The sequence below is a fragment of the Aspergillus pseudotamarii genome (genome assembly GCF_009193445.1).
Source record: "Aspergillus pseudotamarii strain CBS 117625 unplaced genomic scaffold BDV38scaffold_71, whole genome shotgun sequence".
In the NCBI taxonomy this organism is placed as follows: Eukaryota; Fungi; Ascomycota; class Eurotiomycetes; order Eurotiales; family Aspergillaceae; genus Aspergillus; species Aspergillus pseudotamarii.
The window spans coordinates 89,253-114,425 of NW_022475085.1; the positions used below are offsets into that span (position 1 = coordinate 89,253).

At 48.5% G+C, this 25,173-nt stretch overlaps 6 protein-coding genes across 6 annotated transcripts; 2 read left to right on the forward strand and 4 right to left on the reverse strand.

The window, feature by feature from the left end:
- The first annotated feature begins 4,168 nt into the window (after positions 1 to 4,168).
- BDV38DRAFT_193573 (uncharacterized protein) lies at positions 4,169 to 5,911 on the forward strand. Its single transcript, XM_032052311.1, has 3 exons — positions 4,169 to 4,684; positions 4,745 to 5,212; positions 5,271 to 5,911. The coding sequence occupies exons 1-3, from the start codon at positions 4,289 to 4,291 to the stop codon at positions 5,811 to 5,813; spliced, it is 1,407 nt and encodes a 468-aa protein (XP_031909191.1). The 5' UTR covers positions 4,169 to 4,288; the 3' UTR covers positions 5,814 to 5,911.
- A 368-nt stretch (positions 5,912 to 6,279) lies between these two features.
- BDV38DRAFT_193614 (condensin subunit BRN1) lies at positions 6,280 to 9,435 on the reverse strand. The gene is made up of 3 exons (XM_032052313.1): positions 9,175 to 9,435; positions 8,538 to 9,111; positions 6,280 to 8,480 (listed from the first exon to the last, which is right to left on the reverse strand). The coding sequence occupies exons 1-3, from the start codon at positions 9,246 to 9,248 to the stop codon at positions 6,513 to 6,515; spliced, it is 2,616 nt and encodes an 871-aa protein (XP_031909192.1). The 5' UTR covers positions 9,249 to 9,435; the 3' UTR covers positions 6,280 to 6,512.
- A 569-nt stretch (positions 9,436 to 10,004) lies between these two features.
- BDV38DRAFT_274577 (sodium/calcium exchanger protein) lies at positions 10,005 to 12,789 on the forward strand (the record flags this gene model as incomplete). The annotated part of the gene is made up of 3 exons (XM_032057869.1): positions 10,005 to 10,223; positions 10,302 to 12,509; positions 12,769 to 12,789. The coding sequence occupies 3 exons, from the start codon at positions 10,005 to 10,007 to the stop codon at positions 12,787 to 12,789; spliced, it is 2,448 nt and encodes an 815-aa protein (XP_031909193.1).
- A 463-nt stretch (positions 12,790 to 13,252) lies between these two features.
- Positions 13,253 to 18,165, reverse strand: pan1 (actin cytoskeleton-regulatory complex protein PAN1). Its single transcript, XM_032052312.1, has 3 exons — positions 15,315 to 18,165; positions 14,698 to 15,234; positions 13,253 to 14,636 (listed from the first exon to the last, which is right to left on the reverse strand). Exons 1-3 carry the CDS (start codon positions 18,017 to 18,019, stop codon positions 13,424 to 13,426), a joined length of 4,455 nt encoding a protein of 1,484 aa, XP_031909194.1. The 5' UTR covers positions 18,020 to 18,165; the 3' UTR covers positions 13,253 to 13,423.
- A 132-nt stretch (positions 18,166 to 18,297) lies between these two features.
- Positions 18,298 to 20,204, reverse strand: BDV38DRAFT_259305 (DNA-directed RNA polymerase II core subunit RPB11). Its single transcript, XM_032055815.1, has 4 exons — positions 19,794 to 20,204; positions 19,116 to 19,174; positions 18,950 to 19,059; positions 18,298 to 18,852 (listed from the first exon to the last, which is right to left on the reverse strand). The coding sequence occupies exons 1-4, from the start codon at positions 19,808 to 19,810 to the stop codon at positions 18,649 to 18,651; spliced, it is 390 nt and encodes a 129-aa protein (XP_031909195.1). The 5' UTR covers positions 19,811 to 20,204; the 3' UTR covers positions 18,298 to 18,648.
- Positions 20,205 to 21,445: 1,241 nt separating this feature from the next.
- BDV38DRAFT_287111 (uncharacterized protein) lies at positions 21,446 to 24,405 on the reverse strand (the record flags this gene model as incomplete). The annotated part of the gene is made up of 3 exons (XM_032060799.1): positions 21,446 to 23,665; positions 23,717 to 24,104; positions 24,167 to 24,405. 3 exons carry the CDS (start codon positions 24,403 to 24,405, stop codon positions 21,446 to 21,448), a joined length of 2,847 nt encoding a protein of 948 aa, XP_031909196.1.
- Positions 24,406 to 25,173: the final 768 nt, after the last annotated feature.

The window sequence follows — 25,173 nt, forward strand, 5'->3', positions numbered from 1 at the left end:
TGGTGCAACGCATAACCTCCTAACTACAACAGTACTTCCATTCAGGACTGGTGATGCTGTGCTGTGGGTTGTTTCATTCGGATTGATTTTTGATTTTTGAAAAACCCTGTCCAAATGCAGTAGATAGAAAGGAGGGGAAGCCATGGCCGGAGGAACATAGCCATAGACACCGACCCGAGGATAAGGTAAGGGACCTCCGGATATATGTCTAAAATGACGAACCAGCTACTGACTCCGTATGTATGTATGTACGTACATACGTACAATCATACATTAAGGATGCGTAGTTTATTTGCTAAAACCTTTTCCCTCTATGGAAAAGGACACCATAAGAACTTTCTCAGAAGGTGCATCAGCGCGTTCAATTCTAACCAGTCCAAAAGACTCATTAATCTTCCGTCCTTCAGAGTTAAATGAGGGAGTGAGGCTATGTTTGTCATGCTGAAAGCCTGAAACCTCATCATTGTGGCTGGCCCACGGACGCGGAGAAGCTGACGGTTTTGGCCACTCATAGCGGGTTTTCTAGAATATTGTGGGAACCATTGGGTGGCTGTACACTTCCACCGCCTGCCCGACACGGCCCAACATGCTGCTGATTGGACCAGTACGCTGTGGGGCCATGCAGCCTCTCAGGCGCCTTTTGCTGCCGTGGCCAGAGAAGTCACAATCTGCAAAGAACCACTGGTCGATCCCTCTCACCATGGGGCCTGATTGGTAGGAATGATGGTCCGCTCCAAATTGAACTTGTTTCCTGGTGGGAATTCTCTGGATTTACAATCGGTGACCAGACGAGGTGATTTGGAAGCCTTTTAGATTTATCAGTTTGGGTGCTTACCGTCTCCGTCTAATATCAATACTAAACTGCTCCCTCTTGGTTTGCATTGTTACTACGCCTTTGGGTAAGTAGCACTTGTATCTCGAGGTCCTTTCGTACCATGTTTAAATCCCGCTTCGACTTCTATGTTTTTCTTCTTCTTTTGGCCCCATACTCTATTCTAAGCTTCCCATCTTTGAGGATCTGCAGATTATAGACTTGCGTGCCTATTACTAATAACATGCTTAAGAGCGTTTACCCCATGCTTCGGCGTACTCCGAAATCACATGTGGCGTAAATATATGCATAATGAAAACACCCTCCCTTTTGGATAGCATTATGGGGTCTCTCCATTAGTAGCTTCAGCTCCAGCTCGACTTACAGACAATGGCAATCTCCAGCTCCATTCATGAACCCAACTACGTATTGATTGCAGCTTGACTACCGGACTCTGATACTGGAGGAGGAGACTGTTAACGCTCGAAGCAAGAATCATTTGACCTCTGACCTGGTCCTTTCGTTAATCCTTGGGATTTTCATGTACTCACCTCAAGCTTTCTCTTTAGAATAACTAATTGGTCCTGTGACTCAACATTGGTCAGTGCTACAACGACAGCACTACCAAATTCGAAAACATGAATTTTCTGGTCTATAGTGCGGAGTGGGCCCTACGCAACAAACACCTCTAGCTAGAAGGGAACCACTCCAATCGTCTATTGTATGGATTTCGATGTTCTTGTTCGTCTAAAACTGAAATGATAATAGTATGGCCTAGGCTTCCTTCCGAGGTGAGGACGGCATTCACCAGGTGGTAGTAGCCAACCTCTCATCAGGTCGAGATGAGGGTGTAACACAACAGCTATGCTTCATTCCCCTGGAATGTCAAGGCGGAAACAGACACTGGGATAGTATGTAAGAGAAACGGAGTAGAGCTGCAAGCAGCTGATAGTGTCAGCATAGAGAACATATTGATGATCATTCACTTGGATTAAATATGACCTTTGCTACCGCAACTCCTCGGATCTTTGCAAAAGTCGGCGCTTTCAACTCCGATAAATACTTTCTCCCTAAATACCACAATCCTTGCATTCTACTAACTAGTCTTTGGAGGTGTGCAAGATCGCGCAACCTTAGTGAAGCGTAATCTAAGATAGTGTTGATCGCCAGTTGAAGTCTACCTCTGTTTACGCTGTCATTACGACCGAGAACACAACTGCCTCAACAAATAAGATAAATAGCACACTACCTTTCGAACAGTCAGATACTGTTGGCATGACCTCTAGTGTCATTGGAGGTGTGGAGACTATTGGCGTTGAGCTAATTAGTGAATTGACAGAAGCTCCTCAACAGATCAGGGAGAAGGTAAACATCAGCTCCATGTCTGTTGCATCGCCGATATTCGAAGTCCTCGAGCAGTACTGCGGCGAGGGGACTAATCAAATAGGAAAGGAGACGGTGCCCTTCTAAAGGACCAAGGTGTTGAATGGAGTACAACCGAGGCATGGACTGTGAACTATGATCTTTGACAATGGTACGCGAGTCCAGGCCAACGTGTATATCCCAGCGACGGAAACGTCTACTAAGCAATGATTCCATTCCTGAAGATTCCCTGGACTGGATCATTGTAGATAGAGAACTCCACATTCAAAGGGACAGGACAGGATTTTCAGTAATATTGCTAGTTTTTGCAGTAGCGGATATATAACCGATAATCCTATGATGCTCGCTTACAAGGCACAGAATGGGGCACAGTAAGCGTATATAATACCTACAACGAGGGGGATATTATGACTGTACCAATTGGGTAGAATAAAATTGTGATGAAGCAACCCAAGATAGTCCTTTGCTTTTATTACTCTCAGTATTGAATCTTAGCGAGTCCGTCCAAACATCCGTACTCTCAGTTGGCGCACGGGGATAATGAACTCTGCAGGGATATTTGATGCATTAGCAAACGCCTTCCCATAACCCATCACAAGTAGATAACCATACAAGAAAGTAACATCATCGCCATCGATTTGACGATATGATATATAGGCTGACCAACGGGGAGACTGATCACAGAGTAGTGATTTCCAGAAGATCGAATGATTCTAAGATTTCCCTGCTGTGGGAATAGTCCCTATAGCCGCTATTGCCACATAAGAGGCTAACAAAGACCTATCATGACTGATACTGGTGGTGATTGTAAGAACGTTGTAGGCGCTTAATTTAGTGGAACTTTACGTGGACCAGATTCCCCCCCTTCCACCGCCGGTAGTCAAAAAAATTATAATAGAACTAACGATAATGATAAAACTACTACTGCTGCTGCTACTACTGAAATAGGGAGAAAAAAAAAAAAAAAAAAAAAAAAAAAAAAAAGAGAAAAAAAAAAAAAAAAAAAAAAAAAAAAAAAAAAAAAAAAAAGGCAAGAAGAGAGGAGAAACCGACTGATGTACAATCGATCACAGCGGTTCTGCAGGACTCCTGGTTGGCTGAGCGGGAGAGACGATCAGCGTTGGCGCCGGGACAAGAAGCTAACAGGAAATGTTCATTCGCTTCACAGGTGACCACACCTGCATGTATCCACTCTCTGTGAGTTGACTGGAGTGATGAGCTGGGCGGTTATGCTTGAATGATGAGATCACCGTCCACTCATTGTATTGCTCGGCTTTGTCTCCCTCCTCCTTGCTCCCTATGCTACTTTAACTCTCCCCCAATCACCTTTCCAGCATGGCTTGCTCTACAGTCTCCCGGCGCTTAGTACACGACCGATGTGAATCCATTCAACTTGGTCCCTTCTCCCCCCCCGGGGGGCTGCTAGCCCCCGGGGCCAGCCCAAAGCCCATCAGTACCATTCAAATGGGTACGCCTCGCGCAACTGACTTGATCACTTTTCTTTGTCTCCCTTCAACGTCTTGTTTTCTGGATCTTGTTTGGCTCAAGAAGCGCTGGCTTCGCAATCTTCGCCCAAGCAGACCGTCAGCAAGAAAGTCGATTGGTAAAGCTCTCCAGGATACTAAATCAGTAAGTTATTGTCATGCCATTCAGATCACTCCATATACAGCTGACCAAGTTCTTCAAGATCGATACTGTGAGACCGCAAACAGTCGAATCATCTAGTCAGTTTCTTCATTAAGGTACAATTCCTAAATTTGTCTCCCTCCCCTGCATTATGAACACCAGTGATGAAGCTCTTTCATCCTTAACTACATCTGAGTGTTCAAAGCTAACTCTCTTGTCTCCCTTAGAGTGCTTGGAATTGTCCTACCAAGCGCCCTTCTTTCATTGCTTATCACTGTAAAAGACCGGAAGAGAAGAGGCTGCGAGAGCTGGCTCTCTACGCACCTGAGCTTATCAGCTAGCTTACTAGCAAGACTCGTTTTACATACCGTCTGTTGACGCCCGTGTCGAATGACAGCCAGACAAATTATCCTTTGAATTACGGAGTGACTCAGGCAAATATCATTAGTGGACGCGGCCATTTATTCAATGGCACCTGCACAACAACCAGCTATAGAGGAGCGAAGCTCTTCAGACACTACGACTTCGTCAATAAAAAGCCCTCGGATGGCTCGCTTTGTGGAAGCAACGACGGTGCAATCCCCAACTGGGCCTGCTGACGCCAGGAGGTCACCGTTCGCAGACCCTCCCGGTCAGTCCCAGGCGCTCCCTGATGTGTCCGACGTAGGCTTTGGATATGTTGCCGCAAATGATTCGGTGCAACACGCATCCCATCACCAACTGCCAGCTTCACCACTCAAAAGTGCACTGAAAGTCCCCGGAACACCAGGGCGCACACTAAATCCACTCAGCCCAACTTTTCGTGAAGAGTTTTATGTGGAGAAGGAAGAGAAGTCTGCAGAGAAGGAGAATGCCAGAGATCTGGTGAGTCGAGTGGAGATGATACAGCCTTCTGCATGGGTGCTCATACTAATTCAACCCCAGCGAATTAAACTCCGCGTCCGGGTGGCCAAGATATTCTTACGCTTCGTGAATTTTGGCTGCAGTCTGATAGTCGTCACAATCTTAGCATTGACTCTGTTCGTCTTCCATTCTACTAAATCACTGCCTTCCAGGGGAGGTTTCCCTGCTTGGGCCAATGGCACCAATCCGTGGACTCAATATTTGCTCCTTTCAGTGGCATGCGTCTCGTTGTTTGCTTGCCTGATCGTATTTTGGGGCTATTGGAAAGGCGGCCACAAGCGTGCCGAAAAACTCACTGTTTACTATCAAACAATTGCAGTGTGCTTCTTCATGTTCAGCCTTGTAATGTGGATTGTCGCAGCGGCGCTTTACCAGAATGAAAAAGCCAACGGAAACAGCCAGGACCTTTGGGGTTGGTCCTGCAAGAAGAACACAAGAGAAACATTGTTCCAGAACGATATTGACTATGCCCTCCTTTGTCGGTTGCAGGTGAGCCTTCCTGGTTGCCATTTTTAGTATTTCTCTAGAGTCATTACTAATGTTATAGGACTGGGGCTTGGTGTGCGCTATTATTGAAGTCGTCCTCGAAGTTCTGGTCATCCTTATCTATGCAGTTGTGTTTTATCGGTTCTGGACCAAGAGGCGCCTTATGAAGTCAATGGACCGTCGTGACAAGGCTAGATCCGATCTGTACCTTGCCCAGCTCCGTCTTCAGTCAGCACCCAATACACCTGGAATTTCTCTCGCTCCAAAGACGCCTATAATATCTACAACTGTTTCACAAGATCCCTATTCAATGGCTGAAAACGGTGAATCATGCTCCACCCAATTTGCCACGCCCCGTTCTCCAACAAAGCCCCAGCCGGCCTTCCAATTGCAAGCACCTCCCATCCGTGTACAACAAGCGACTCCTAAGACAGAGCAGGGAGAGTTCCTTGGCCCTAGTTATGTTCCTACGGCTCCTGAGCCGGCACCGAATGTTAACCAGCACATGGCTGCTGCGCCTGGCGAACGGACCTACGATGCTGTGCCGATTCCAAGGGCGTATTCGAGTCCAATGTCACCCACGTTCCCTCATGCCTCGCGTTAATGATTTCCACGTTTAAATAGCCTAATCAATGGTTGGAATGTGCATATGCACCTGCACACGAAGCCTTGGAATACAGAGTCTGACACCTTGTATTTATTCTTGATGATTATATTATTCCTCGTTCCTTTGTTCCGAATGGTAGCACGGTATTGTGTTTTCTCGAAATGTCTCAACCACTTTCATATATTCTCTCATTCAATGCGATTGTTGGGTGGGCGGGGGGTTACCTACTAGTACCTCTATATAACGCACTGTATGCATCTTTCTGCCACATCGATATGAATTGAAAGAACAACATTGTGATTTGTGAGTGTCTTGGACATTATGGGACTGCTGTTTTGTCCGTATATCCCCGAGGGTATTGTACATAAGTCCAGGCACAACAGAAACAATATAAGTTATTCACCAAACTAAAGTAGATACAAGAATGTCGAGAAAGGATATGGAAAGAATATAACCAAGCCGTGAATGTGCTCCTGCCAGGATTGCGATTAACCAATGTGATAAAACTGAATATCAGACCATTCAAATTCGAGCAAAAACACAAATACCACCCAGTATGAAATACGAGCCCCAACTCCTTTGCGACATAACGTCGAGCATTGATCCTGAACTATATTTAGTTCCTCATGAGCATCCTGTAACCCTGGAACAAGAAATTGCCTGTGCATTTAATGTAAACAACATATGTCAGTCTCATTATATAGCGCCTTCTTCAAGAATTGCATTGGCATCCTTTATGACAAAGATGTCTTCCAGCCTGCCTTCACCAAGACCACTAGAATCATCATCATTCTGCAGCATGAGGCCCTGTTCATTGGCCAAGTGAAGCAGACAAATAAACCCGAACGAGGTACTGATATCACGTAGCGTTTCCGGAGGGTAGACAGATTTGAGTGAATTCATGATCTGCGTAAATCGGAGTTGACCATTCTCCTGCTGCATGTCATTCACGGATGTGGGTGCTGGAGGTTCATTGGCCTCATTTTCAGTGGGTTGTTCTCGATGTGGGCTTTCCTGAGAGGGATCAAAACTTGTTGATGCGATTAAGCGTTCACCCATACCCTTCCACATCTCCACTTTAAGTCGTCGAACATCAACTTTCTTGGCCACTCTTGCATACGCAACGTAGTCAGGGCGCGCTCTCCGACCACCTTGTGTTACTAGTTGTGACCCGAATCCTCCAGCTCCGCTTTGTAACGCTGAGCCAGGTGTGGCGCCCACCATGCCCAAGAGCGCTGTAAGTCCCGAAGCACCGCCAGCGTCCCCTGCTGGGTTTCCTGGCTGTCCATCGGATGGCGGAGAGAGTATCTCTCTAGCATCCGCAAAGGGTAGGTTATCATCGTCATCATCACCCAAACCAAGGCCGTTAGGGAATGCAAGGCCATCATCATCTGCGAAGAAATTTGCATCATATGCGCCGGGGGCGCCTTCCCCACCGGGAGTTGCATTATTCTCCGGCTTATGATTTGCCCAGAATGCTTCATCCATTTCTCCATTCCCCGCTGTCCGGTCTTCCCTGTGTTGGTTAAATTGCCGAGTACCCACCAGTCTTCTGGAGCCCATCCTGGCCTTGGGCTTGAGAAAGAGGCGAAGCAATTGTCGCGAATTGAAGTGTTTATCATCTGGAAGAAGGTTACGGCCCTTTGTCTTCCATTGTGTTTTAGGCAACGATATGGTAGAGTTGGAGCTTGCTGGGGTATACATCAACTCAGCAACGGACGATTCCAACGGTGCAGAAAAGTCAATTTCAAAGGGCTCTTTTTCCTTCCGCTGCTTTGGGGCAGCGGAAGCAGTATTTGCCGCAGCATGCTCTTTAATTCTGCGGATTTTCCAGTGTTCCGGGCCTGCCCAGTTTTTTTGTAGGGCATTATCGAAGTAGCTGAGGATATTTTCATGGTCCTGCATGTTAGGCTGATGGGTAAGAGAAATGGCATATACATCGTCATTATCTAGCTCTTCACCATCCTGAATCTCGTCATTGCCCCGATCGACTCGGTGAACTTTAAGCATCGGCTCCAGAGCAGCTTCACGAGCCCATGCTTCACCACCATCACCGAATCCGGTGTCTCCACCAAGATCAAAGCCCGCCAATGTTGCGTCGTCATCATCAAATCCAACAGCATTGTCGTCATCGAGCATGATTCCAGATGCATCATTCGGAATGTGCCCTTCATCGTGGCCCTTATCATTACGCCAGTCTTCGGGGGCCTTGAGAAATGGTATATCCAACGACCCGCTCGGGTCGCCAAGATCAAAGTTTTTCAACGATGGGCAGATATCCTGCATTTCAAGACGTTCCAAATCTGGAAAAAACTGGTTTGCCAAGGACGCTATGTCAATCTCCACGTTTTCTTCGAAAATATCGTCAGATGATTGCCTTGGAGGTGGCGACGGAGATCCTGGGTGTTGAGGATCCTCTGACCCTTGTCGCACATCATCCATATCTTTCGAGCTCTCTTCTGTGGCATCATCACTACTGTCGAAAACTATTCGCCCTTGCCCATCAATTGCCAAATGGTTCAATAGCAAGCCTTTCGCGCCACCTTCGTCAAAATCCGCCGAGGCCTTTTTGAATAATGGGTCGACAGAAAATTCAAGTTCGAACTTTTTTAGTTGGAGTGAGGCAAATGAGGGTGCAAGTGTAGCCTCATGAGATCGTTGCGCCTTGAAAGGATCGGTTAGCTATTTTAATACTTGACTGTATCGCCTTGGTTGTTGTACCTTCCGTCGGGACTTCCTTCCCATCCCTTCCTCTCCGTCCTCATCCTCGGCACCATCGTCGTCTACACCTGTCTCCTGGGGCTTCCTATCGCGACTATCGGCCAAGCCACTCAGAAGTTTGCCGGTCTCCGTCGCAACACTGTCGACCCTGCTCGTGTAAATTTTGACGCACCCATCGAGCGTACAACTAGCTTTTTGGAAGTTCACACCATCGCCCTCCTTCAGCAAGGACATGTCATGGAAGTAATCAATGAGTGCGAAATTCCATGAATTATTTGCGTTGATCTTGTTGTCGGTCGCCATCTTCATCCATTCCTCAAAGTTAGCTAAGATAGGCACACGCTTCATCGGGGTTACAGCTCTCCGGCCGTCAACATCGCTTTCGCGGCCTCTGTGTCCTGATCCGCGCGGTGTGACCGGGCTCATGCTGGATCCACGCTCATGGCCAGTGTATCTTCGAGGAGGCATAGGTGTCTTGACAGCTGCTTTGATCTGGTCCATCTGGCGGTCATGGCGAGCCTGTCGGGCTTCCATGCGAGCCGCCTTTTCGCCCATGTCATCATTGAGCGGGATTCTTAGTCTATTAGCTTACATACCACTAGAATAATAGAGGCCATTTAGATCTTTCAATACGCACTTAATAGGTGAATTCTTATGGGGGGTAGAAGCACCACCGGAGCGGCGGTGCTTAGGATTCGGTGCGCGGGGCATTGTGAGACCTCCCAGGAGTACAGGATAATATCCAGTGGATCACAGAAAGATAGCGGTAAGAAGAGTGAAAGTAAAAAAGATAACTAATTGACAACAAAGCAGCCACAGTTTAAGATACTCATTCTCTGTACTGCTGCGTACTGAAACCTGTCGCGATGTGCTCTGGAAATACAGCGAAGTTTCCCTCTTTGGCCGACAAGAACAAACAAATGGGAGTCAACAAAAACATACGCCATACCAGAGCAACCTGGAGTGCAGATCCTTGGCTAGATGGTCGAGTCACATGATATGTGATAGCTGACTCGAAATGCACGTGACAACGCAACAGTTTTCAAGCGTAGGTTTTCTTTTTGGTCTTTTTGTTTTTGATTTACTTTTTTCTCTTTCACCATATTCATGCCCTTGTTTTTTGTAGTAACTTTATCGTCCTTTATTTACACTTCACTACTAATACTACATTCAAGTCATTGTGCTGCTATTAGGCTTGATCAGGTGCCTAGCCTCAACCAACGTTCAAGAAGTGGCGACCTGCGAGCCACTTTCTCCACTGGGGTTGACATCAAATGAGTGGCTAGTGACTTGCCGCGTGGAGTCAACTACTCAATCTACGCTGATAGCTAGATAACCATATGCACATATCCCTTACAACCATGTTAACCACCGCCGACATTTGGACGTTTTAAACTACTACCTTGTCCTTTCTGACAGGGTGTAACTTTTCACTTCACTGCCCATGATGCTGTCGCGTCTTACACTATGTCTGAAATACTCCCTCCAATCTTGAGCCGCCCATCAGGGCGGCGTTATTCCGTTCGACCTTTCTACTGGACTCTCATAGTGATCACGACCTTGGCAGTTCTTAGCTGGGTTTTTGGATTATATGAAGATGAAGCAATTGCGTTTCCCGTCAAACGATTCCTGCGAGGAGGGGGTTCTGACAGGCAGGGTAACTTCAAGCGGGGCACTGATCTAGAGGTATCACAACTAGTTGCTTTCATTATCCATAATAATTCATTAGGATGGGTTGCTAAAGCGTTTCATCTTCCACTTTAGTGCCGCATGGTTCGTAAAGCACACGACAAGTGCTCTTACGTCCGCATGAATTGCCCTGACCATGAAGATGGCCTGTTTTCGTATCTCCAATTCTATTATTGCGCTCTCGCAGGTGCCAAGCCATTCGCATTCACCATCCTTATCCTATGGCTCTCACTACTGTTCAGTACGATCGGGATTGCCGCCAGTGATTTCCTATGTATTGACTTGAGCACTCTAGCTGGTGCACTTGGTTTGAGCGAAAGCTTGGCTGGCGTCACATTTCTTGCGTTTGGAAACGGAAGTCCGGATGTCTTTTCTACCTTCGCCGCCATGAAATCTAACAGCGGTAGCTTGGCCATTGGGGAGCTGCTTGGAGCCGCAAGCTTTATCACGTCGGTCGTTGCAGGGTCGATGGCGTTGGTCCGCCCGTTCAAAGTTGCTCGAAGAAGCTTTGTTCGTGATGTCGGGTATTTCATCGCGGCTGTGAGCTTCAGTATGTTATTGTTAGCAGATGGCCGCCTCCATACATGGGAATCCGCCGCGATGGTCGCTTTATATTCCTTTTATGTCGTCTTGGTCGTAACCTGGCACTGGTACTTTGTGCGCCGCCGTCGTGTCTATGAGAGGGATATAGCCGCACGGTCACACTTCCATATCCCTGAAAACCAAGAATTGGAGATCGAAGAAGCCGAAGATGATGATCCTGGAATCGTCTCTGAGTCCACAAGTCTTATCCACGGTGTTTCAGTACAAGATTTCGACGCCTTAGAGAGAGGTGGAGAGGCCTCTTGGAAAGATGGGGATGACGACGAAACCCGCAACCGGTATTTAGCAGAAATACGGGATAATATGCACGTGTATCGTCCCTCTGTACACAGGCGTAATACTTTGAACCCTATCAGGCCCAGTCTGGTTGGTGCGCTAGAGTTTCAGTCCGTTGTTTCTTCTCTTCAGCGGTCGCGGTGTACTCATCAGAACGTGCCGATTACCCTCCAGCGGTACACAGATGGTTACGACGGGACTCCGACGGGACTCCCAGAACGTGACGATATCTCTGTTGCTTCCCACCCAAGGATCAGTATTCCTTCTGCAACAGGCCATCTGTCGCCTAACAGTGTAATGAGTTCAACTCAAACTCGAACTCGAGCTGTGTCCGCCGACGATGCCACGGGTTTGAAGTTAGACACTAGCGTGTTCGATCCTGGTACAAAGCGACCACACGTTGCTATAACTCGGCCCTCGGTCGATGATCCAACTACATTTGTTCAGACACAGACGCATCAAACGTATAAGAGTGGCGAGTCAGAACTATCGCCGTCGTCGTCCGGACAAGCATGGCGAAGTCCCAGTCCAGAAGGAAGTACGCGTCCGCGGACCCCACAATTACTTGCACCCCCTGGTACTTTCCACTCTCCAAACTACCAGGCTGAAACGCCCGAACCAAGATCTCCTCTGGAGGTTTCCCCACGAGGGTCTCCATTCACCTCTGGGTCCGTTGATACTCCAGTGGGGAGCCCTTGTAGTCCATTCCCCCCGTTCCTTGATACGTCTAATCCGGTGCACTCAAGGGCATCTAGTATACGCTTACCACCTGCTTCTAGCCCCACGGAGGAGCTGCAGGTACATGACAGCATCTATGGCAATGGGTGCCCTCAAGCTTCGGCCCAGATGCAGTGGTGGTCTTCTTTCACATCCGTTCTTTTACCGTCTATCGTTCGAACACTCTTCCCTACTCTGGCTGGGTGGAAGACGAAGAGCTTCTGGGAAAGGATGCTAGGAGTTATTGCAGCTCCTAGTGTGCTTTTACTGACAATTACTGTCCCTGTTGTTGAGCCCGCACAACCCGAAACCAGTGCAGATCCTGTAACGGTCGTAGTGACTTCAGCAGATGGAGGAGACTCAGGAATACCTGCAGTGAGGCTGCCGGAGGATAGCCCGCTTGTTCGAGCTGTTGACCACGGATCCACTGCCGAACAAGCTGCAGGTCATACTAGCAAAAGCCAATCAATGCAGAGGCGACAACGTTGGGACTCAGAGTTGCCAGCCGTTCAATCACAGCCAGATCCTTCGGCGTTACCTCCGAAGGAATGTTGTCAGTGGCTAGTTTGGATGCAAATATTCACCGGCCCCTTTTTTGTTGCTTTGATTGCCTGGACAGCCATTGATTCTGACCTCGACATCCGCAATCTCTTACTACCATCGTTGTTATCTCTACTCTTGTCGCTGGTATGCATCACTGGTCTTATCATAAGTTCACGACATAGTAATTCTTGGCAATTCCCAACTGCATGGCGCCCTTTGCTGGCTTTCTTGGGCTTCATTGTTGCTATATGCTGGATTGCGACCATAGCTACCGAAGTCGTCAGTCTCCTCAAAACCCTAGGAGTGATCTTGAACATCAGTGATTCACTCCTGGGACTGACCGTGTTTGCCGTTGGAAACTCGTTAGGCGACCTTGTTGCTGATATCACCGTTGCCCGCCTAGGCTACCCAGTTATGGCGTTGAGTGCTTGCTTTGGCGGACCTATGTTGAATATTCTTCTAGGGATTGGCCTAGGTGGCCTGTACATGACCCTTCATGCAAAAGCAGAAACGGTAGTCACGGATGGAGTTCCGTATGAGATCACCATATCCAAGGTGCTCATCATCAGCGGCGCCACATTGCTATTCACACTAGTTGGGCTACTGATAGTAGTCCCGTTGAACAAATGGAGAATGGACCGAAAAATCGGCTGGGGTCTAGTGATTCTATGGTGCATCAGCACTTTGACGAATGTTATTGCTGAAATTTTAACTTAAGTCTTCGTGTTTATGGAGGTATCTGCCAGTGTGTCACCATCATTGAGGCATTTTTGTACCTTTAGTTCTTTAACAGTTTCCATTATAAATAGTGACTGGCTGTGAACACATTGTCAGATGTACTGATATGCCACCTATTAATTCGGAAAAGAAAAAGGATACGAAAAAGAAAAATCGACCCTAAGGCTATCTCGTACCCCTTATCTATGATTTTACGATGGTAGAAAACAGTATATTGATTTTGCAGTAATGGATTAAAGCGAACGAAGTGGCTAGGCATAGTGACTATAGGTTTCTACCCAATTGAATTCTGGCAAACTGAACTCTCTAACCACCTCTTGCTAATCGAGCACTCTCCCTGCAACAGAGCTAAGACTCCGGTCATTTGTCTGAACTTTCCTGAGCCCTTTACCGGCTTGAATAGAGGCTAGTAGGGCGCTTCGATTAGGTGCTCCTGCCGGTGCAGCCGGAGGAGCTGGTGGTGGAGGAATCCCCGGAGGGGCCGAGGTGGCCATATGAAATACAGGCGGGGGCGGCGGTGGGGGGGGAGCATCTGGAGGACCAGAGCTGAGCGCTATCGAGGGAACCGGTGCTACCACTGGTGGGGGTGGAGGTGGAGGTGAGGAAGCAGCAGAGGGTATAGACAAGGTTCCATCTGCCTCGGGTGCCGTTGGAGCGGCTACTGGAGTATCTGGCGCAGGGGTAGATGGTTTCGAAGGAGATTTGTCGTCCATCGCACTCAAAGGTCGCGGTGGAGCCATAGTACCGAATAGTATGCTTGCGAGCTGCTTCGCACTTCCGCCGCCAGGCCGCTCATCATCATCATCATCGTCAGACGAGTCGAAGTCTGATCCTGCCGCAGACCAGTCGTCATCCGTCTCAGGACGTGCACGGGACACACGCTCTATTGGTCCTGCTGCTGTGAATGCGGGCTTCGCGTTATCTTGCTGTTGTGCAAGCCGATGGAAAGGGTTAGTTGACTGAACGTCAGCCTTGGGGGAGGTTACAGGGGCCTTAGAGACGGGTTGTGGTGTGGCAAACTGGCTCTCGGCAGGCTGACTGATCTTCTTGAAATAAGGGTTCTTAGATTCAGTCTCTAGAGGGACGTGGGATAATCCGGTGCGATCGCTGGTTGGCGAGCTCGTAGCACTAGTCGATCCGTCTGGCTCTGGCCCAGGAACAGGAGGGGCTGGAGCTGAGGGAGCAACAGGTGCTGCAATGTCGACTCCAGGAAGAATTTGACTCTGAGCAGGGGTGCTATGCTGAGGAGTGATGTTCTCCGGGTCTTCTTCGTCCGAGGAGCTTTCCTCATCTAGGGCTTCCAGTTCCAGTTGGAGCTGTCGTTCCCGTTCTTTAGCCATTTCGAGTTCAGCACGTTGGGCAGTAAGCTTAGCTTCCTGCTCTTTTGCTAATCGGTCTGCTTCTTCTTTCCGCCGCTTCACTTCCTGTTTTTTGATCTTGCCTTGCTGCACCTGTTCTTGGAGTGCTCGGAGGCGGGCTTCCTGTGCCTCCTTCTCTTTTTGGAACTCCTCTTCACGTTTCCTAGCATCGTCCCTAGAAGCCCTTGTCAGCGATTGAAAGAATTTAAGACAAAAATTCAACTATATTCACATACTCAAGACGTTTCCTTTCCTCCTGCGCTTCTTCTTCTTCTTCTTCGCGGATCGTTCGCTCTCGGGCAGCCTGCTCTACTTTCGCCGATTCTTCTGCCGCCCTTTTAACTTCCGCCTGACCCGCGCTGTCAGTACGGCCCCGTCTCGAAGGCGGCGCCGGTGGGGGTTTCTTGGACGTCGGTTTGACAGGTTGCGCCATTGATCCACCCTGTTCTTCAGCCAGTCGACGCTGCCTTTCTTGCTCGCGCCTGGTATCTTCTTCTTCCGCTTGCTTCAACCGGTCCTCGCGTTCCTTTTTCTCGCGTTCCTGACGCTGAAGGAGGGTTTCCGCACTACTATTATGAGGCTTGAGGCCAGCAGCTGCCATTCGTTCAGCAATGCGCTTCTGCGCGCGTTCCCTTGCAGCGGCAACACGATCCTCGTGGGTAGAGCCAGGCAATGAGCCCGTGGAACCAGTGGACCGAGGGGGAGAAGGTCGGGTAGCGGGCGCTTCGTCGTCTCGGGGACGCTCACGCTCCTCGTGCATGGATCGCGATGCCCTAGAACGTGGTTAGTACTAGCAGAGGGTATTCGATATCTTGCTGAACAACGAAGCTGGAGTATTTTTGCAGCAACTTACTCTTCCTTCCGAACATATGCGGTTCGACTGTTACGTTTTAGGTCGTAAATAAAGTCTCGAATCACATCCTCAACTCCCAGAGCATCTTCCCACCGTCGTCTTTCGTGCTCGCGCGTTGAATTCTCACTTGCATCTTTCAGAGTATCCTCGAGACTTTGAGCAAAGTCTTTTACACTTTCCTCCACATCACGAGTCATGGCATCGTTCTTTTCTCTATCTGCCTTAACTTTGGCGTTTTCAGCTTCAACTCGTCGAGCTGCGGCTCCATCATCATCTTGCGAGGACGGTGTGGGTCTACCGGCGAGCTCGGCTGCACGAGCTTGCATTCTAGCACGAGCACGAGCCTTGATACGATCCGCCTCTGTCACTGCACCTCCTGGACCAGTTCCCACGATATCCGACGCACTATTTGGGTGAGCCTTTGCGTCCTTTAGGCGGAAGAGCTCGAGTTTAGCCTCGGCAATCTCTCGTTCAACCCGTCGAACATCAGAAGCTACTTGAGGAACTTGGTCCTCATAAGATTGCAGCTGACGGCGTAGGGACCTTCGCTCAGCACCGTTGTCAAGATTGCGGAAGGCCGCATCCGGGTGTGTGTCAATGTCATCCTGAACACGTCGGATTCGATCCATCAGGCTCTCTACTTCCCGACGATCTCTACGGTTTAGAGCGTCTTCTTCCTCGGCGCGATTCTCGTCCTGGAAGTCGACTGCATCCAACATGATTTGTGTCTCGCGTATCTTCTTCCTCAGTTGCCCAACGGACAACTCTTCTTCAGATGCTTGCGAAGCAGCAGGCGACGGCGTCCTACCATTGTTTCCAACACGGCGACGGGCGCTAGAACGATACCCAGCGGTAGCTTCGTCATTGTTCTTGAACAAAGTGGCATCTTTGCGGCCAAACCCGGTAGACACTCCACTACCACCACGGAATGAGTGATCTTTGAGATAACTTACACCGGTTTTCTGTGGTTGTAGAAAAGCACCGGACGCTTTTCGACTTTCCGCATCTTGGGAGAGCATCGATTTGATTGTGCCTATCGAATCATTGAGATTCCTTGTTGATGGGGGCACTAGCTCCGGAGGGAGGCGATTCGGAACCGGATATCCATTCAGCTTCCTGTATATTAAGTGCATCGCCACAGCGAATTCATCCATATTGAGCCGGCCTCTGTTGTGGGGATCCGCCAATGTCCAAATACGCTCGAGATCTTTCCGATCCAGCCCACTTTGCCCCATAATTTCGATAGCAGTATCGCCGCCAATGAAGCCCTTATGAAATCCATCCCATGCCCGAAAAAGATCGTCATAGATTTTTTTCTCTTCTTTGGTGATTGCCCACGGAATGTGAGCATTTCCAGAAAGACCAGCGGCTGAAAACCCGCCCTCACGGCCTGGTTGAGGCATTAGTTGCTGCTTGAGGGCTTCTATATTTGGCAATCCAGAAGACGGAGCATTGACAAAGCCCCACTGGCCGGGGACACCAGTAGGCTGGGCGATTAAACCAGAAACCCCACCGGTCTGTGCGGGACTGAGGTTGGGCCCGAGGCTCGTGGGCATCGGCGGCACTGGGGGACGGGGTCCACTATAGCCTGTAGGCTGGGGATTGGACATCAGTCCTGTTGGTTGAGCTTGTAGAAACTGTTGCTGGGAGTGCCCGGGAAAGGCCGTAGCTTGCGGGATTAGACTTGAGCTTTGGCCTGGAAAAGAAGCTTGAGTAGATTGAATGCCAGTCGGCTGAGTGTGAAATCCTGTTGGCTGCGCTGTGAGCTGCGTGAGAAGCTGAGAATTGGTCGGCTGTTGAGGTTGCGGTTGCTGAGGAGCTGGAGGAGCAGATTTGTTCTCCAGTAACGGCGTATCGAAGTTCGGAGTATTTATGGGGATGGTCACCTCTGGTTGCGTGTCAGGGACCTGGAAGGAAATGATATCTACCATACTAGAAACTTCATTCTTTATCTTCTCGGGGAGGGCATCTGGCAAATCTCTGCCTGTAATCCGTATGTTGCACAGATACATGGCCAAAGCAAACTCCGGAAAAAAAAGTTGGCCTGACTTTGTGGTGTCTGACAAGACCCATATTTTCGACAGATCACTTCCTGGAAGCCTTGACCGCAGAAGCAGATCTTTGGCCTTTTCTCCACTCATCGTCTGACTGTCTCCGACCGCTGATTTAAACAGCTGTTCGAATTTCGCCTGGTCTTGAGCTGTTATGAATGAGAGTCGAATGCTGGGAATTTTACTACCGGCGGTTTTGGGGGGCGGGGGTGGAGCGGCACCAGCGCTATCCCTGAAGGAGTCTGCTATCTCAGATGATGTCTGAGAGGCCAGCCGGACCGGTAGGCCGGTGCTGGAAGGGACTTGGAGCTGCGGGGCTTGGCTCTGAATAGAGTATCCCGTGAACTGGGGCGGCTGAGTGGAGGTCTGGAAGCCAGGTTGCGGTTGCGGTTGCGGAAAACCTGTGAATTGTGGTTGTAACTGCCCAGGAGAGAACCCTGTAGGTTGAGGCTGCAGATGAGAGCCTCCGAATCCAGACAATTGGGAACCATATCCATTAGGTTGAGGGGCAAGACCCGTCTGATGCTGTTGCTGCTGCTGGGGCGTTTGCTGTCCGTGGGGGAATTGAGAGTATGAAGGCTGCTGCATGAAAGGTGGTTGTCCCGGGCGAGCGCTGTTGGCGCCGCCCATAAAGGAATTCGACGAAGAGTACATTACCAACACAGCTCGTGCATTAGATAGGTAATCTAATAACCATATAAGAAAGAAAAAGTGATAAGCGATAGATTGATAATAAAGAGAAAGAGAAACTGTACGAACGATAGAAACCGACGGACAGGCAGCGATGGAAGGTCAGGAGCTGCCGATGATGATGGCCGCAGTCAGGGACGCGGAGCGCCTGCGCTAATCCCATTTGGATAGTGGGCCGCGAGTAACTACCTACTCCACAGTTACCTAAGCACTAACATGTAAATATATCAGGAACAAAACGGGTACAAGTGTCTACGTTTTATAAAGATAACCAGTTATTTTACTGTCAATCATGCGATAAAATATCGAGCGAATACAGTAATCCTGATGGTATGCTGGATCAATTGCCGCTGACAGAACCACAACCTCGCATACCATATCACGATTGTAGAAAACATACCAATCCCCAGGAACATGCCAAGAGCTAGCTTCGTGGATTACAGGTGCCAAGAGAGCAAACATAGAGGAATTGAAAGAAGGAGGGAAAGAAGACAGAATAGTGAATAGACATAACCGAGTGCACGCATAACCAGCTGCGTATAATCGAAACAAAGGTTTCGAAACTAGCTCGTTTTAATTGATTCGTCCATCACCTAGGCTCCTTCCTGTACACCATCCTGTTGCTGCTGAGTGGCCCCCACCATCTTTCGGAGTTCATACTCCTTGGTGAATTCACGTGACAAGATGCCCAGGTCTCGAACTAGTTCGTGGCACGCAGCAATGACGGCTTCCTTGGGGGTGATCTCACCATCGGTCTGTACACGGAGTTCGAACTTTGGAACAAGCGGATGAGGAACCTGGAATTTGCATGTCAGACGCATATGTCAACCTTCTAAGACACAAAGACAGGGGGGAACCGAGGTCAATGCAGCTAGCAGGTTATGGAAGTTCTACCTTGTATGCAGCAAAAAGCACATGGGAACTCTGGAGAAGGCGGGAGCGAATTAGGTTTCCGAGAGTATGATCTTCCTTATTGAAAGTGAAGATGGCAGAGGACGGAATACCTAAAACCAAACTTGAGTGTCTGCTAGCACATTAGACCTGCAACGGGGAGGCGTACGTGTATCAATCTCCATCTCAACCTTGTTCTCGCCATTCGCAAGGACGAATGATTCATAACTGAATTCAAGCCGCTGTTAGCCAATGTTCCCAGCAAGGATTCCAAAATAGACGCAACAACATATGTAATCCGGGAATAGCGGTATAATAAAGTCATATATAGCAGACCTAGGTTGCTGGTCATGTGAAACTTTGACAGTAGTCTGGCAGCCGTTACGTGGAGAACTGCCGTTCGCATTTATCCAACGTGCGTAGGCCATCTCCTTGGAGAGAATATATTCTTTGCTGGAACTCATGATCTCAGGGAGAACAGGGGGGTTATAAGAGGGTAACAGGCAGAAACCCCCCGAGAAGGAGTGAATGAGAAAAGAACAGCAATGAACACAAGTAGATCAAACACATGCGTTAATAAAGAAGGTGCCCTAGATCTACTATCATGATTGATTCAAAGTCTCAGGGAACGACCAAGAATAATTCATGAATCAAACTCTCTCTTTCCCTTTGCAGCAAGCAGGGCATCATGGCTTAAATATATTAAAAAAAAAAATTTGTAGAAAATGAAAAGCACAATCGTTAAATCATACTTTATATGGGATTCGCAAGCAGCAAAAAATGATAGCAATAGTAACAATAATGATAAAACTAAGAAGAAGACCAGTCAAAACACTGCTTTCCTTACCGGTCAGGGGCATTCATCTTGAACCAAATGAAGAATGAGATTAGACGTTGTTTAGTCCAGTAAAGTTGATATTAGTACCGGGTCGAATATTCACGGGTCCTGAGGGATTTCTGTTTATTTCTCGGTATCTTATGCTTCGATCGTTGCTTTGATGGAGTCTGATCGTCTTTTCCCCAGCCGAAATAAATATGATATCAGTAGTAGAAAATGAGCAAAGCTGATAATGTCTCCGTACGGAAATAGAGATAAGGTACTCGAGTGATCTGAAAAAAAAAACTTATGGTATTATATTAGGGATAGGGCTTGACAGCACTAAAAAATGGAGGAGCGCAGATAATAATGATACTCTTGCTGCCTTATATTTGCTCTGTGATACAACAATTGCCTCTCAATCCTTTCACCTTGAGAATCCCGTGATTATACACGTGATTATACACGTGATTATACACTATCCTTGTTGGGTAGTTTTTATTTGCCGCCCCCATCCTCTGTGCAGCTTCTGCTTTTAATCCTCATCTTGACCGTGTAGCAGTATTAAATATCTGTAAGAAAGATACAGGTAGAATAACAACGACAACAATAATAATACTAATAAAGTATTACTGTTAAGTATGGTCCATAAACTTATAAACTTTAAATCAAACCCTCAGCCACTGTCTGTGTATATATAGACATCTATATCTTAATTAGTCCAGCGGCCTTCCTCAACCCGGGCGCAAATATCAGGCCACTAATGTACCGCCACAATCGAGGTCACAGTCCAATGACTTGGTTCTGTAAGTACATAAAACAAGTGCATGCTGCAACCTCGAGATAGGTGAATATCTGCGTTTAGGCCGATATAGTGAGTGAGACTGAAACTACTGCTGTTGTCAGAGCGCTACTCGTCCAGGGCTCGGATGCAGGTAGTCACTGTCTAACTCGAGCAGCCTCAGCATTTGCATGTGATGCTTTAGAATAATGCTCACCGAGTCACATCCCCATCATCACAAGCGGGCATGATCGCTGATGACCTAGGAATGGTAGCCTCGTTCTGGGGTCTGTATTTGCTCCTCAGCTTCCTCTAGAGTAAACATCACGCATTGCCCCTTAAGGAAGATCATACGTGCATCTAGTAGTGGTAACACTATTCGGCTCACCATATATGACAGAGTAACGGCCATGGCAGGTTGGCCCGTTCAATCGTTAGACGAGATATCATATACAAGAGCTATACGATGATCCGGAAAGAAACATGAGTGATGAATAAAATAAAGCAGCTGAAGACTAATGACAGACCCGGGGCGGGGATTCATGAATAAGCTCGGGTTGATCGATCGTAGTGTCATTAAGACGTTATCTGTATAGTATGTCTTATAGAGTACCTACTAAAAACTTGGAGGTACAGGCGCTGAAAGATGGAGAGTAGACTTGAGAAAGTATGGGAAATAAGTGATCCGTCAAACGCCAACCAGCTATAATGCCCTGCATTTCTCCCAGTATAAAGGGGCTGCAAAAAGAAAGCAAAGGAAAGGAAAAAGAAAATTCTTCGGATGTATGTCACCTCCATGAAAAAACATTAGAAGGAGGGGGGGGGTTTAATTAGTAAAGCGCAAGGGTATTCGATGGAAAATACTCGCGACATCACTGCAGGAGTTTATCTACTGATTCTGTCAATGTACCGCATTCAACAGGTCTCCAAAACTCGACGTCTCCTTCTTCATCTTCCAATTGTTGCGCTTTTTCTCACGTTTCTTCATCATTTCGGCCCAGCCTTCATCATCATCATCATCTGGGTCAGCGCCATGACCCTTTGTACCGGTGATCGTTGATTTATCGCCACTCGAGGTTCGATCGATGGTAGGTCTGATTTGATGTGATCTCGTTGGAGGGACAGAGAGAGTCGACTTCTGATTCTCATCATTCCATGATTTTGACATGAAGGGGAAAGGGGCTGGTCCGGACTCTGGCTGTAACACTGACACAGGCCTATACCGAGGCGCCAGTCCAACATTGCTGCGCTCCGATGGAGCAATGGATGGTGCATAGCCTTGCCCTGCTGGCGTGCTTGGTCGGTCACCTGCGACATTGTATGACGTGACTGGGCTATTAAGACGAGAAGAAACGTTCGGATCAAGCATACTCAGTGTTCTTTGATCATTCCGGTAAGCAGCAGGAGCATGGTTGGCTCCTCCAGCTGAGGGCATTGAGGATGGTCTCATATTTGCGTTAGCGGTCGCTGTAGGCGGGGAGCCTGCCGGTGGCGCTAATTGCTGAGGTGGAACCTGTCCACCCTGCATCTGGATCATCTGCTGCATCCACTGCATCTGCATTTGCATCATACTTGACATTTGCTGAGACAACTGTATCTGTGCCTGTTCCGTAGCAGATATCCCTGACGGGGGCCCGGCCGAGCCCGGGGAATTCATACTCATCATCGTATAGGGCCTGGGAATGCCACTAGGTGGGGCAGGTACTGTCGATTGCCCACCTTGATACTCATACATAGCTTGCGTGTTGGGGCTACCTCTCCTCATTGCTCTTGCTCTTTCTTCAGTGGCGATCACCCCTACCAACCCCCCAGGAGGCAATGCAGGTGGGGGGCCTGCGGCAGCTGCTGGGCCTCCGTAAACTGAAGAACCACCACCGAAGGCCAAAGACTCCCTATTAGAAGGGTTGACTAGACTCGCCCCAAAATATGGGTCTCGTGGGAGATTTCTGGCAAAAACCGGGAGACTAGAACGATTGCCGGGTTCTTGATCGGCAATGGAGCTCGAGGATGATATATAAGGCTGATGAAATGAGGCTCGGAGATTGGGGATTGAGTTCGAAGGAACAAGGCGGCTAGGAGGCCGATTCCTGTTGGGAAACCCATGTGCTGCCAGGATCCCTAGGGGGATTTCCTCGTCTTCATCACCCTCACTGCTCTTTCCACTGCCTGATCTATGACCTGAATTCAACGGGGTGACTGTTAGGTTCGGCGTACTGTTATTAGCCCGATCAACCTCTGAGCGAAGCGCTGGCGCTGGAGACTCTTGCCCGGTCACCTTCATCATCTGCTGTCGGTACACCGAGAGATGGGCCTCCTGCTTCCGTCGCTGCCTCTCTACTTCGCGGTTCTTTTCAGCCTCGTCCTCTTCGTCAAACTCGCTCTCTGCAGAGTCTTCACTCTTGGACGCATCGCTGTTAGATCTTCTTAGCTCCTGCTGTTGTCTGTAATGTTCGAATTGCGAAGGCGTCATGACTTTGTTTGACGATGCTGTAGGTGCCGGTTGCTTCTCCTCGTACTGCGCAGCTAGTCTTGCATGTGCTGCTATAGAAGGGTCGGGGTGGTCCTCGGCTCCACCGAGAGATTTGTGTATGAGCATTGGATTAGCGTCCAAGCGGTCTGAACCATCCGCGGTAGTTGCATGGCTGTTGCTGAAAAGGGGAGTGTCATGTTCCACATCGGAATCCTCATGTTCAGAACTCAACAACACCTGGGAGCTTCTTTTATGAGTATATAGAGACTCCATGATTAACTTGGCGTCCTCATCTTGCATGGGCGTCGAGGCTCGCTTGCTGGGGTAAAGAACACTCCTTCTCAAGCTTTTATCGGGCATAGCCTGAGGTTGTTCCAGTGAACGATGAGTAGTAGTCCTCGGCACTACACTCGACAAGGGCAGGGATATCCGACGGTCCTCTGAAGACACAGGATGAGAATTCAGTGTTTGTTGCAATGCCGGAGTGTGGTCCTGAGGTGAATCGCTCGCCATCAAAAGCCCCTCCCCCGAGTGTCGGCTGTCCCAGGAGTATGGCGAGGGCTCAATTTCCTTCGATCGGTCGGTATTGATAGGAGTGGGACGCGATGACTTTTCCTGCTTGCGAGCCACTAGTTCTGGAGACGGGGGAAACTGCCATTGACGGTTAATAACATACCACATAGTCTTCGTTACGCATCATACCATATCTCCCGACCTTTCTCGAGAAGTCTCCCTTTTCCCAACTTCATCAAACATGTTCTGGAACTCATCTTCTCCTTGACCAAGCTGCAAGTCTGTGTCCAGCAGTTTCGGAGGCGTCGCTGTGCTTGTCGTGCTGGCTGTCATTGCCCGACTTCTAGAGGGACCTGGGGTCGAGGGCTGAGGAGTCTGTGCTGAAGCCTTGGAAAATCTGCCACCAAAAGAAAATGTTCGACCAGCTGCACGCAATGCGCCAGTGAGGGGTGGAATCGGTATATCGTACAAGTTTCGGGAGTGCGATGCTGGAGTATCAGATGGATTAGGACCATCCGTTGAACGGTGTGTTGCCGAGTTAAATCTTGCCGACTTGGGACGCTCATGCAAGGCTCCACTACCATGGTTCTCGTCAGCCATCTCTTTTGAAATACTTGTAGGATTGATTGGAGAGCATACGGGCTTCTCTGGCCTGGGCTATCAGCCTCCGCAAAGATGTTGTCCGAATCTTCCGCTGTTGGATAGAACCGTTGTCCGTCACTTAGTCGTTTGGCTAAGAGATTGCCCTCGCTATAGGACTTTTTATCAACAGAAGGGCGTTCAAACACTCGGAAAGATTGTGGAGGATTCTCTCCCTCTTCCAAGGCATTTCCAGACGATTTACGCCGGGCAAAGCCTTTAGGAAGTTTGATTGGCATCTGTGCTAAGGCCGAAGGTCGCGACCACTAGCGAAGTCGGAACCACTTTCAGAAATAGAATTAGCGAGCTGCACCAGCTCCGGGGACCTCGTCCAAAGATGTGTGGTGATAAAAAAAATATAATAATAATGAAAAATGATAATCATAAAAAAAATTCCGTGTCAGTAGCACTATCCGCTTCCATAAACAGGGCTGCGATGGAGGACCGTCTCTGTTTGGGCTGATTCTGGGCCTTGCCAAAACTCTGAGATTCCGATCTTGGTGGGGCTTAGTCGCAAGAACGCCGAAGAATGAAATGACAGTCCCAGACAGCCAAAAGCAATGAGAAGGACAGTTAGTGGCTGTGGTGTCGAGATATTAAGGGGCCTTAGGAGAATGCTAAGAAATTGAGCGGAGTGTTCAGATGGTAAGTTTCTGGCACAACTGTCCATAGGCAATTGACGCTGGCTAAGACAGGACCCTCACATACCAGAAGCGGGGCTCAGGAATGATTATTATTAGTATACAGAAAATAATAGTAGTAGTACGGAGTAGTAGTAAAAGTAATAAACAAATAATAAGACAAAGCAGAGGGTCGTTGTCGAAAGTGGGCAGTGGAGGACGCAAAAAGGGTGCCAAAAATGGGGACAAAGAGGAAACCGGTTTATAGGTAGAGGGGGGGGAACAAAAAAGAAAAAAAAAATGAGAGAGAGTGTGTGTGAGAGCTATTAACAAGAAAGTAAGACTAATAACAAAAAATACTGCACGGAGTAAAATAAGTACTATGTA